Source organism: Chrysochloris asiatica, unplaced genomic scaffold, assembly GCF_000296735.1.
Source record: "Chrysochloris asiatica unplaced genomic scaffold, ChrAsi1.0 scaffold00038, whole genome shotgun sequence".
NCBI lineage: Eukaryota > Metazoa > Chordata > Mammalia > Afrosoricida > Chrysochloridae > Chrysochloris > Chrysochloris asiatica.
In genome coordinates, this window is record NW_006408556.1 from 1406851 (window position 1) to 1419891 (window position 13041).

At 50.3% G+C, this 13041-nt stretch overlaps 3 protein-coding genes across 4 annotated transcripts; 2 read left to right on the top strand and 1 right to left on the bottom strand.

The window, feature by feature from the left end:
- Positions 1-1556: 1556 nt before the first annotated feature.
- On the top strand, positions 1557-2702 carry B3GALT4 (UDP-Gal:betaGlcNAc beta 1,3-galactosyltransferase, polypeptide 4). The gene has a single exon (XM_006860551.1). The coding sequence runs from the start codon at positions 1557-1559 to the stop codon at positions 2700-2702; it is 1146 nt and encodes a 381-aa protein (XP_006860613.1).
- A 738-nt stretch (positions 2703-3440) lies between these two features.
- WDR46 (WD repeat domain 46) lies at positions 3441-11024 on the bottom strand. Of its 2 annotated transcripts, none has more exons than XM_006860355.1 (15): positions 10915-11024; positions 10597-10812; positions 10409-10489; positions 10145-10257; positions 9948-10035; positions 9750-9811; positions 9488-9592; positions 9242-9392; positions 8990-9125; positions 8688-8787; positions 4459-4772; positions 4222-4316; positions 3967-4062; positions 3700-3813; positions 3441-3615 (listed from the first exon to the last, which is right to left on the bottom strand). In XM_006860355.1, the coding sequence occupies exons 1-15, from the start codon at positions 10981-10983 to the stop codon at positions 3508-3510; spliced, it is 1848 nt and encodes a 615-aa protein (XP_006860417.1). In that variant the 5' UTR covers positions 10984-11024; the 3' UTR covers positions 3441-3507. The 2 variants fall into 2 exon arrangements, with proteins under 2 accessions (XP_006860417.1, XP_006860418.1); XM_006860356.1 differs by having other exon boundaries at positions 10597-10644; positions 10915-10983.
- Positions 11025-11389: 365 nt separating this feature from the next.
- PFDN6 (prefoldin subunit 6) lies at positions 11390-12920 on the top strand. Its single transcript, XM_006860357.1, has 5 exons — positions 11390-11426; positions 11563-11694; positions 11932-12002; positions 12086-12210; positions 12713-12920. Exons 2-5 carry the CDS (start codon positions 11631-11633, stop codon positions 12840-12842), a joined length of 390 nt encoding a protein of 129 aa, XP_006860419.1. The 5' UTR covers positions 11390-11426; positions 11563-11630; the 3' UTR covers positions 12843-12920.
- Positions 12921-13041: the final 121 nt, after the last annotated feature.

Here is a 13041-nt window from a genome sequence, read left to right on the forward strand (position 1 = left end):
GTCTGCTTCTGTTTTTTGGGCATCTTCAGGGGTTATCTGTGGCCTTAATACTTAGATGGGTGTGTATTTGGTATTTTTTATGCTTTCTGAATGCCTCCAAGTAGATGTGATCAGGAAACGGGCTTCCCTTTCAACTCTTCTTCCTGAGACGTTTCAAGATACCACTGTTGGTCGTTTTGACGTAATTTAGGATTTAATTTTTGGCCTATTTCCTCTTTTGTCTGCTTGTCCGGCTCCACAATCTCGGCTAAGTCCTTTTTTCTAGTTGAAACAGTTCAGGGCCGGCTGTGGCCTTTGGGTTTTAATTGGAAACTGTCTCTTTAAATTTCAAGGAGATCTGTGCGCATGCACAGTAGAACCCTCAGAGAGTTGGGCTGGGGTGCCCACTAGCTCAGGCACCCCTATAGTCACCCGAATGGAGGTGTGCAGACAGCAAGGGACCAATGAACAGATACCAAAAGAAAAGAATGTCCACACCTTTATCTCAGCGGTTCTGCCAAGCATCTGTGGCTGCTCAGATCCTTTCCCCACATGGTCTCACCCAAGATGGCGGCTCCTGGAGCAGCCAGCCCAGCGTCCTGGACTAGAAAGCAATAGAGTTCTTGCTTCTTCCACAAATTCCCCCAGCTGTGAGCCTCCCAACCTTCTAAGTATTCCTTTACATGTGGTTCAGCGTTCTGGGACCATCCCCTGAACCTGCTTGGTCGGGTATTCTGTGTTGTTGTTGGCGGAGCTCCCTGCTATACGTCCACCCGATCCGCCATCTTGTTTCCAAAGTCCCCTGTATAGGGTTTTGAAGGAGTAGCTGGTGAGCTTAAGATGCTAACCTTGCAGTTCCAAACAAACTGACCTTGTTAACCCACAGCACCACACCAGGATTTACAATCCATAGGGTGTGGCCCAACCACTCCCAACCTTAAGGGGGAGCCCAGTTTCATTGCACCACCTAAGCAGAAGCTAGCCAGTTGCTGCTGCTCGTGAGTATCTGCCCTGCCAGTCTTGCCTACTGTATGCTTCTATAAATTATTTTTTAACATGGAATTCAACTTGGGGGTGGAATGGAGATTTAAGTGTTGGATTTACATTTGAGATGTGGGACGGGCTGGCTTCAGCGACCCGACCCGGAAGAGCTGGGTTCTACACTGGGAAACGAAGCATATGCATGCTCTGTGGGAGGGGCGAGCTGCCGATCCATCTGCGGGCCTTCATCCCAGTACCGCAAGACTACCCTCTTTGTCCTAGTATACCCACGCCATTCCATCGCCCCGTTCAATTGAGATGCTTCCAGGCCCAGGCAGGGCTGTGTAAACGCCCAACATATCCTCCCAGGGCTTGGCGGGGAAAAGTCGCAATGACAAGGTAATCATACCTGCTAACCCCAGTGCTGGCTGCTGGTTAGTCTCCCGGTCTCAGCATCTTCTATCTTTGGCAGCGCCCCTAGCTCCTCCTAAACTGCATGCTGCTGGGACATGACTCTGACCACCGGGGTGGACCAAGGAGAGAACTCGTTGACTACCTTTCCCCTTTCTCTCTAGATTTCCTCAGAGCGCCGCACCATGTCCCTTCGCCTTCTACGCCGCCTCCTCCTCGTTGCCCTACTGCTAGTGATTGTCTGGACTCTCTTTGGGCCCTCCGGCCTTGGGGAGGAGCTGCTGAGTCTCTCGCTCTCATCCATGCTTCCCGCTCCTGCCTCGCCTGGACCGCCCCTGGCCCTGCCCCGCCTCCTGATTCCCAATGTGGAGGCGTGCAGAGGGCCGGGCGCCCCTCCCTTCCTGCTCATCCTGGTGTGCACCGCCCCAGAAAATTTGCACCAAAGAAATGTCATCCGGGCCTCCTGGGCTAAGATACGTGAGGTCAGGAGGCTGAGGGTGCAGACTCTCTTCCTGCTGGGTGAACCCATCCGACTACAGCCCAGGGATGAACACGGTCTGCAGAGTGAGGCTGAGGCCCAAGGAGACATCTTGCAGGCAGCCTTCCAGGATTCCTACCGCAACCTCACTCTCAAAACCCTCAGCGGACTGAACTGGGCCAATAAGCACTGTCCCATGGCCCGTTACATCCTCAAGACGGATGATGATGTGTATGTCAATGTCCCTGAACTGGTCTCAGAGTTGGTCCGGCGAGGTGGCCGCTGGGAACAATGGGAAAGGGGCACGGAGCCCCAGAGCTCAGCTGCGGTTGGAGATGAAGAGCAGGAACAAAGGGGACAAGATTTGGGGAGTGACCCGGTACCTCTGCTTTACTTGGGCCGCGTGCACTGGCGAGTGTATCCTTCTAGGACCCCCGGGGGGCGCCACCAAGTGTCAGAGGAGCAGTGGCCTGGGGCCTGGGGCCCCTTTCCACCCTATGCCTCAGGCACAGGCTACGTGCTATCAGCTTCTGCTGTGCAGCTCATTCTGAAGGTGGCCAGTCGGGCACCCCTTCTGCCACTGGAGGATGTCTTTGTAGGGGTTAGTGCCCGCCGTGGAGGCCTTACCCCAACCCACTGTGTCAAGTTGGCTGGTGCCACCCACTACCCCCTGGACCGGTGCTGCTATGGGAAATTCCTGCTGACTTCCCACAAGTTGGACCCCTGGAAGATGCAGCAGGCCTGGAAGCTGGTGGACAGCCCTGATGGGGAAAGCACTGCACCCTTTTGCTCCTGGCTCCAAGGAGTCCTGGGCATCCTGCGGTGTCGAGTAATAGCCTGGCTTGACAGCTGACACTGCCTGGGCCACAGGAGAGAAGTGAGAAACCCAAGGGGTGGAGCACCCCAGGACCTTCTCTCCTAGGCCTCAAGCAGAAGATCTGTTTCCTCATGCCAACTCCTCCGTCTGACACTGCTGACCAAGAGATGTAAGGGAACCTCTGGCATGACTTTGCAGTCGCAAACATGGTCATCAGGAATAGCAAAAACAAACTCAGGGAGAAGCAAGAGCTCCTCAATAAACTTTTGTGTGTCTGCCTCTTGAGTGCAGTGTTTTCTTCACCAGAACTCCCAGAACACCAAATGGGAAGTCCCAAAGGCTACCAAACCCTGCTGGGTGGGAAAGACATGTCCAGAAACTTGGGAGTAGAAGTACAGCCTTTCTGAGGAAGGTGGCACATAAAAGGCAGGTGTGGCACTGTGGCCACAAGCTCAGTTTGAACCACAAGGTCAGTGACTCAAATTCATCAGCCGCTCCTCGGAAACCCAGTACAGTGACGCTATAAGTCGGAACCGACTTAATGGCACTTAACAACAACCAGACCACAGCAGCCACCCAGTATGGGCAGGAGAGAGAGGCAGTATACTATGACCTTTCTGATCCTAGAGCGCTGAGGTCAGGCAAAGGGGAGTGCAACATGGCCACAGGATGATCCAGATCCATTATCCAAAATATCACCTTTAATACAACCTATCCCAGAAGCCTGCTGATCACCCTGATTGGGAAAGGGGCACATTGCCACTCCCACTTCCTGGAAATAGTCACTTCCCCAAAGAGGATCTTAGGGAGAAACTTGTTCCAAGCCACCCTGGGGCCCGGCTTAGTGCATAAATCTGTCCAGGGCAGATGACCGGGTCCCTGTGGGTTTGGGCTTCTTCCCGTCCTCTTTCTGTTGCTGCTTTTGCTTGAGGCTCTGCCGGACCTTGTCCTGGGAGGAGAACACAGGCATAGTGAGAAATGTCAAAGGCCAAAGGCAAGAGCAGGAAGGTCCAGCCCAAACCAATGCTCTCACCCTGTGCTCCTCATCCATGACTTTCCTCTTCCTTTTCACCAGGCTGGCTGTGGAGCTGCGGCCCTTCTGCTTTGGCTTTGGGTGGAAGGGAGCCTTAGCCTCAGGGTCGTATCCCTGAAGAAAAGGACAGGAGTGAAATCTCTCACAGCCTCAGAGGCAGGGAACCAGCTGCATTAGCCTGCTGGGTCACACTTCTGGGGATAGGCTTATGGTGGGTAGAGGATGTTGGGATGAGGAGGGCCGGGCATGCAGGGGCCTACTCCTCACCAGCCTCTCTATCCGCTCCTTCTTTTCCTGTTCCAAAGTGATGACATCCACCTCCGCCAGGGCCCTTGGGTCCAGACAAATGAGCTCAGCAGGTACCTAAGGGTGTCACAGGATGGGGGACAGGAATGCATATGAGTCACAGAAGGGTGGCACCACAGAGAAACAGCAGCCAGAGAGGGCTGAGCCCCACCCCTTCCCAAGCACCCCATGGTGTGACAGCACCGGGGAGCATTCCCTACCCTGGCCCAAGCTCACCTTCTCCAGCAGGGCCTTCACCTCCCACTCCTGGCGCTGCTTCCGGCTCCTGTACGGGTTGTTCTCCAGGCCATCAAAATTGGGCTCAGCAGCCCCTGAAGAGAGGAACACGGAACCATAGGAAGGCCCCAGCCTGCAAGTTCCAGCCTGACCAAGCCCCTTGCTCTGCCATCCCAGGCCCACCCAAACTTCAGCCACATTTGGTTCACTTCAATCACCATTCCCCGGCCCTCTCACCAGGGACCAGCATGCTGGTGATGCCCCCGTTGTGGCCTACCCCCAGCACGTCTTCAAAGGGGCAGAACTGAAGGCCATGCACGTGGCCTGAGAGTCGGTGGGTGAGGTAGGGCTTTTCCAGAGAGGGTGGGCTGCCCTTGCCCTGCCCTGACCATATGTTGACAACATCGCCCATCCCTGCAGCCAGTAGTCCCCGCTGGGAAAAGGCCAGGTGCCCTGCTCCCTGGGGTAGAGTCCGAGAGCTCAGAGGTTGGAACGTCCCACGTAGGTCAAAGATTTTCAGCTGGTGGTCCAGGCCAGAGGTGGCCATGTACCTGGGGGAAAAAAGGGGATCAACTAGTCAGTCAGTGTAGAAAGAACAGGACGTGTGTGAAACCCACTCTGAGGCAGTTCTTAAACCAAGGAACGCCTTGATGAGAACTGCAAGGAAAACCCTTGCATGCCAAAGATTATGGGAGCAAAACACACTGACCAGGTGGCTGGGGGAGTAATCTATAATAAGGAGAAAATATGTGTGCCTGTTATCTAGTAATAATCAACCTTGGCTTTGTTGTGGTGCCCAGATATGCCTCCTGCCTAAGACTGTACTTAAAGCTGTATAGTTAATAAAATCACTCTTGACTGACCATCTCGAGTTCCCTGTTGCTTTCATTTCCTGTCCACCTCTGGAGACCCCTGTCATGCAGGCTGGTCCTGCAAGTCAGTATGGGTTTAAAGAGCACTCCCCAAATCCACAGAAGACTAATAATTGCTGCCACCACCATCATGCTAAATGTTTCACAGGTATTCTCTCAGTCAAGCCTCACACCACTGGGTACTTTTCCCTAACTTCCCTTTTAAAAATGAGGAAAACAAAAGTTTAGAGATGGGAGGTCAGGGTGAGAAAGTACAAGAGCTAGAATTCTGGTCAAACCTGCTTCTTTAGTGTCTGCTCTCTTAAACACTAACACTACATTGTCCCCTCGAGTCACACAAAATGAGTGCAGAACCCATGATAGTTTGTGCCTAAACATGGTGTTTCACTGCATAGGCAGAAGAGTAGCTCAGCAAAAGGAAGTGTCAACTCAAGGGGTCAGATAGGGCTTCGTGGGAAAGGTGAGACTTAAGCCTTTCTAAGCAATGCTCAAGAAAACACAAAGGTATAGTAGGTACAAATGAGTGACTATCAGAGTATAGACAATAAATTGGAAACAAGTTTATTTTCAGAACTGGTGGGAAAGATGGTCCCGAAAATGGGGAAGAGACAAATTAAGAACGCTCTGTAAAGTCAGACCACGGACTCATAGCTCATTATCCACACTACTCTCTGGCAATGACAGCACGGGTTGAAGAGAAGACTGTACGAACTTGAGAAGACCTACTCAAAAAGGAATGAAATAATCTACCAGAGGCCTTTCTCTGGAAAAGGGGAGGAGAAATTTGGGGACTAAATCCCCTCAAGAAATCTGCTGTAGCCTGTTATTTACTTTCAGAAGTTGGGATTTCTGTCTGTGTTCAAGTTATTCCTGAGGCAGGGGGCTGAAGGGCTAACCAGCGAAGCCAGGGCCCAAGGACTTCTTTCTTCCCCTGCTGTTAACGCAGAAGGAGGGGACTTAAGAGGTCCGATGAACAGACTCAGACTGTAGCCAAGCCAAATAGAGGTCCCACTGGATACGTCTTCTGACAGGACAATCAGGGACCCAAGTTCACAAAAGGGAAAGGTCCAAAAGGTAATTACTAAATTAAACTCATCTGATACATTTGTAATGCCTAGATCAATGTTGTTCTGTAGAAATATAATGTGAACCACTTATGTTGTTTTCAATGTTCCAGTAGCCACTTTAAACAAAGTAGAAAGAAACATTTGAAATCAATTTTAATAATACATTTTATATATAAATGCTAATTTAAAAAAAAAAAAAAAAAGGGAAAGGATACCATCAATACAAACCAGGAATGACTGATGGCTTCTGGGATACAAGGTCACACCCTTCGGTGAACCAACAACTCAGGAGCACATGCTGGCTGCTCTCCTTCATACGGGCACCTCAGGATTCCCTAGGAAAACATCTGTCTGGTGGCCAGATGGGCATCCAGGCCCCACACTGCTGGGCCACATTTGCAAGGAGCACTTCAGCTTTGAGAATCTAATCCAATCCTAATGCAAGCTTCCAGAAAGCTGCTTGGGGAACATGGTAATAAGCCTCATCTCTGAGGGTCTTGTGGCTTGTCTGAGGAACTCCTGAGACCACTATAAGAAAGGATGGGTGTAAGACCAAGGAGCAGACCAAACCCCGAAGCTCAATGAACTAATTATGCCCTAATCACAGGAGTGGCTGACCCAGGCAGCAAAGGGAAGACAGGTTACGGCTTAGGCTGGTGGCCCACAGAAGACAGAAAGTCTCAGGGCAGGCCTCCCTACACTCCACACAGTTCAAGGATCCATAAACTACAGCCTGCCACCTATTTTTATAAATACAGTTTAAAAGTAAAGGGAACAGCACACCAGAGCTAATTAATCGATATATCCCCAGAACCTCAGCACAGACACCCCACCCACCCCACCCCCGCCTACAGCAGCTACCTGGCAAAAGAAACAGAAACACACTGAAGTGGGGGTAGGGTGTGTGTGTGTGTGTGTGTGTGTGTGTTGCTTCCCATACAAATCAAATAGTAAAGTTGGAAAAAATGCAAATATTCTCTAAGGAAGAACAGAAATGCAAAGTAGATGTTCCCACCCCCATTCCTTACATCGTATCACAGCCGGACTTAAAGAGAACAATCGTCTTTAATGATAATGATGATGATGATGATGACAGCAACGCCTACCAGTTGCTAGGCACTGTGCTAAACTCTTTCTATGCCTTAACTTGCTTAGAGTCTACAGCGGCTTTGTGAGCTAGACTAGGGATTGGAAAGCCTGTGGAGGCCCAGACTACAGCCCACTGGCCAAAACTGGCTCACCATCTACTTCTATATAGTTCTTAGGCAAAAAATAGTTTTTCCATTTTTAAATGGTTAAAAGAAACCAAAAGGTGTAAAAAAGTACATGATGGTCACATTCTGATGCTCACAATAGAGGTTTTATCAAAACACAGAGAGGCTCATTTAGTTCGTCGGTGGCATGGTTAAGTAACTGTAGACCACGTATAGCCCTCTCCCTGCTTGCACACTGCTGCTGAGGGCATGTACAGGTCACAGTAACATGTGACATAGCTAGAACTTGACAACTGGAATGCCTCACATACCACCTACCACACATCATCTATCTGTGCAAAAAGATGCTTTCAAAGATGAAAATCTTTGTGAAGTCAGCATTGTTGTTGTTAAGTGCTGTCAAGTCGATTCTGACCCAGAGCGACCCTGTATAGAAGTTTCCAAGGAGCTGCTGGTGAGCTTGAACCACCAACCTTGCAGTTCAAATGACGTTGCAGTCTGACGCATTAGCCCACAACACCTCACCAGGACTCCAAGTCAGCATTGTTGTTGTTGTTGTTAAGTGCCATCAAGTCGGGTCCGACCCATAGCGACCCTGTACAGGGTTTCCGAGGGTGTAAATCTTTACGGGAGTAGAAAGCCTCATCTTTCAGCATTAGCAGATGAAAATTTTCATTTGACTTTGATGAGCTAGAACTTTAACTCTCAACATCAAACAGAGGATTCAATTCTCATTAGTAGATCTGTAGCATACAACATTGTACTCAATTAAAGGAACCCTGCTGGTACAGTGGGTTAAGCATCAGACAGCTAACCACAGGTCAGCAGCTCAAATCCACCAGCATTTGAGGATGTCTGCTTCCGTACAAATTTGCATTTCTACTCAGCACTACACGGTCATTATGAGGCAAAAGCAAATTGACAGCAGTGGTTTAGTTTTTGGTTTCAGGAACTCAATTATTTTGAGTTTCATCATTAATAAAAAAAATTGTGATAACTGGTTTTCTCTCTGATCAATAAAGGTCCTTGATTTTGTCTCATGGCCTGGAAAGCCTAAAATGTTTACTATCTAATTATACAGAAAAAGTTTGCTGATTCAAGAGCTAGACACCCTGATCTCCACTTGGGATGAGAAAATTGCAGCACACAGTGACTATGTCAGATGCTTATGGTGACAGAGCTGGTAAGTGGTAACAACATGATTTAATTCCTGGCAGGCAAGCTATAAACTGTGCTACTGAAGGCAAATTCACTTGCCTATCTTTTTGCCTAGATGTTACCCCCAATATCTCATTCCCAAACAAGTGACTTACGTGCCTGTAGAATCTACTGCCATAGCTCGGACCCCACCACGGTGACAGAGAATCTTAGCCAGTGGCTCCTTCATAGCTGGACTCCATAAAGACACAGTCCCTGAAAGTCACAGGAGAAGAGTTAAAGTTACAGGTGGGATACTAGGATAATTAAATCTGGGATTGATGTGGACCCAAGAACAAGATACAAAAAGAAAGGGTAAAAAAAAAAAAGAGGCAATTTAGGGCCTCATGAAGTACAAAGAAAAAAGACAAGCAGGTTTAAGGATGGCTACAGAGTCACAGCTAAGCCAGGGACTGACCATTGCTGTGTCCAAGATGGATGATGGCATTGTAAGGGTTTTGAGTCATGACATCAAGGCGTCCAGCCCGAGCATTCAAAGCTGTCACGATCTTCCCCACTGACACATCCAGGTAGGTCAGGAACCCTGTCTCTGACTGAGAGAATGAAAATGACTTCAGTCCTGATTATCCTCAGGCCTCCCTACACTGGGGGTCCCAGAGGAGTGGCTTTCCCAAGGCTTGCCACCTAGTCCTGAGCTCCAGTCACTCACAGCTGTGGCCAGGAGGAAGTGGAAGGGCAGGAATTCAAGCTGTGTGATGCGGTCACAGCGGCGGATGCAGTGAAGTTCAATGCCTTGGTTGTCATAGATGTGAAGCCAGCGGTTCTGAGCAACAGCAAGCAGCGCCTCAGAGTGCAGAAATCTGGGATATTCAATGGGAAAGGGGTTAAAGGCTGTCCTTCAATCAGGGATGGACTGCCTTGGCCCCAGTGACCACTGCCTTGGGGGGCCACTGACCGAATGTCCCGAACAGCCTCCATGACGTTGATCTCACACATCAGCTTCTTTGTCACCCAGTCAAGTGCAGCCACGTGACCCCGACGGCCTCCTAAAGCCAGGTGTCTATTGAGGACAGAGAGTCAACTCAGGGAAACACGCTGGCTCAGCCAATTTGAGGACCACCCCATACCAACCCCTCTTCGCCAGGCAAGAGACGAGATAAATTACAGTCTCCTCCCCTCATCACCAGGCCACCCATATTACTGGAGTTCAACTTTACCTGCCAGTTCGAGAGTAATTCAGCCTGTAAGGTCCAAACTGCCTTAGATTCAAGTCAAAGTGCTGGGAAATGAAGGAGTGAAAACAAAACATGATGAAAACTATAGCTCCCTTCGGTAACACCCTCTTCTAGTTCTCACTGCCTTCTTGTTTTGCATCACCAGTAGGTGCGCAGCTCCTTTCCCACCCTCAGGCTCACCTTGGCTGCACTAGCAATGTCCACAGCCTCCACAATGTCAGTCTGACGGATCTTGGCTGTATCCTCGCCATCCTCCCCTTCTAAAAACCTGCACGGAAGGGTAAGAGTTGCAGGAAAGCTTCCTAACACATTGACATAAAAATGAGAAAAAGGAGCCCCATCGAGAAAGGCTGGGGAAACCAGATTACAGTTCTCACCCGGGCTCCTCCGCAAGCAGCAGCTCAGAACGAGCAGCTCTCAAACTGGCTTCCTCTTCCTCAGCTTCAGCTGCTTCAAGTCGACTTCGGGCTTTGGACTTAGAATGTAACAGCTATAACGTTGTTGGCCAGGTAGGGAGAAAGGAAAGAACCAGGTGATACGTGGGGTTACAAGAGAGCCCCCAGTCCAGCCTCTAACCAATATACCTCGGCCTTCAATTCCCGCCTCCCCCCTCCCCACCCCATCGTCTGGCTGGTCATCACCTTTTTGGATTTGTCAATACGACGGAACTTCCGCGCCGCCTCTACAGGAGCTGGGGCGGGGCCTGGGAATGGGTCCTGGGCCTGGTACAGGAAAGCGGGATTAGCCGACAACTCGGGCTGATTCCAACCACCTCCTGCTCAAAGTACAAGGGGTCTTGCCTCCCCACTCCAGCCGGCCCCATTCTTACTCCGGACAAAGTCCGCTGGGGCTCCGGATTCCTCCGCTCTCGGGGCTTCTTCGGGATCTGAGGCTTCTTGGAGACCCGAGACTTATTTTGGATGTAAGTGTTCTTTGGTCTCTGCGGACGGAACTCCTGCTTCCTCTTCTTGCTACGAGGGGGTCCTAGGGAGGCTCCGGCAGCTGTCGGCGCGGTCTCTTCTTCCTCCCAGTATCGCCGAGGTTTCTACAGGCAGATTACGGACCTTGACGCTCCGCTGCCCACGACCCCCGATCCACAGTATCCTGCAACTACAAACTTCCCTTCCAACCCCAGAGAGACCTCTACCTTTCTCTTGGCCCGAAGCTTGTTCTTCTTGGGCGGGGCATCTCCACCAGGTTTAGGGGCAGTCTCCATCCTGTCCGCCAGATGATGACCCACGTGCAAACGCTGCTCAGCTGTCCCACCCGCAGCTTGGAAACTCCCGGAAGTTCCCTTATCCTCCCCCAATCGGCGCCGTGCCAGCTCTGAAGCCGTCCCAGCACCATCTTGAGTGAGGGTGAGCGCTCTTTGAGGGGCGGGGCAGGTCTTGGTACGCCATCCTAAATGGCAGCTTTTGCCCGAGTAATAATGTCATTATGGATGAGAGAAAGGCAAGATCTGAGACCAAGTGACGGCGACGTTTCTTTTCTCGTCTTAGTTTTTTCATCTTAAAACCACGGTTCCACCACTCATTCATTAGGTCAGAACTACATTTCCCGGCATGCCTGAGAGGGAAGCTTCCGGCGCCGTCTTTTCCCAGCGTTCCTTGTTTACTGCCGGGATTAGTAAGTCTGAAGGGAGAACGTGAGTAGAGTAGGGTTTCGGTTGAAGGGGTTGTTGGGGTCTCGTTGGTGGGGCCGAGGCAGAGTCGATATCCAGGACAGGGAAAGGTTGCGGTATCCTGAACGGTTGTCTGCAGAGTATTGCTTGTTCCGCCGGCTGGGCCAGAAAGAGAAATTCGGGAGCTCCCGGTATCAGACCCAGCGCCCCTCTCCCGCTCCTCGCAGGTTTTCGTCCCCGCTATGGCTGAGCTGATACAAAAGAAACTACAAGGAGAAGTGGAGAAATATCAACAGCTACAGAAGGGTAAGGGAACAGGGTCGGTGTGGCCTCACCTTAATCGCTTCACTCACCCACCCAGAACCCAAATCAATAATCAAGACAAGAGTTTTCGGCCCCACCAGCGCACCTGTGCGCAGCCCCATCCCCACCCATCGATCCGTCCCTGTCTAGTTCCTCAGCAACCTTCTCTTCTGTTTAGGATTATGGGGGTCCTGTTGCACAATCTGTGTCGCTAATCACATCTTTCTTCTCATCTCCCAGACTTGAGTAAATCCATGTCAGGGCGGCAGAAGCTTGAGGCACAACTAACAGAAAACAACATCGTTAAGGAGGTGAGGGACGGAGATTTATGGGGCGTAGAGGAACGCCTGTACTGGCAGTGGTTTTGATTGTGCCTTTATGTCCCACCCCTCAGGAGCTGGCTCTGCTGGATGGGTCCAACGTGGTCTTCAAACTTCTGGGTCCTGTGCTGGTCAAACAGGAGCTAGGGGAGGCTAGGGCCACTGTGGGGAAGAGGCTGGACTATATTACAGCTGAAATGTGAGTCTGCCCCAGTATCCTGTGATGCAAGTGACACTTGTAGAGCAGCTGGCAGGGTGGTCCCCAGACATTATGTCTGAAGTATTACAGATGAAATCTGGCCATCTCCTCCAACACCATAACTCAAATGCCTCAATTCTAGTCTTCCTTGTTCACTGTCCCGCTTTCACATGCATATGAAGTTATTGAAAATACTGTGGCTTGAGTCAGGCGCACCTTAGTTCTCAAGCTGACATCTTTGCTCTTAAACACTTTAAAGGTCTTGTACACCAGATTGGCCTAATGCAATATGACTGCTGCTTCCATGAGTGTTGATCGTTGATCAACTTCAGCAAACTGAAGTCTTTGACAACTTGTCTTTTCTTTCTCTATTTATATGGATGTCAACTTGTTTATTGGTCTAGTGGTGAGGAATTTTGTTTTCTTTACATTGAGATGCATCCTATAGTAAGTTGGTTAAGTCTCACTAAATTCTCTGTGTTTGCTTGTCTTCTCTCCTCAGTAAGCGCTATGAATCCCAGCTCCGGGACCTGGAGAGGCAGTCAGAGCAACAGAGAGAGACCCTTGCTCAGCTGCAGCAGGAGTTCCAGCGGGCACAGGCGGCAAAGGCAGGGACTCCTGGGAAAGCCTGACCTCGTGGGGGGGGGGGGGGGGATAGGGAGGCAGCTCTAGGATCTATAATGTAGCTAATAAAATGTGAAAACACCTGGTGCTGTTTTTTTGACCAGCCACTTCCACTTATGGCCCTTATTCTTTTAACTGGAGTCTCTTTCTTCCTTTCTTGGAACCCACATATGAAAATACTCAAACGTACTTTGAGTATTGACTTTT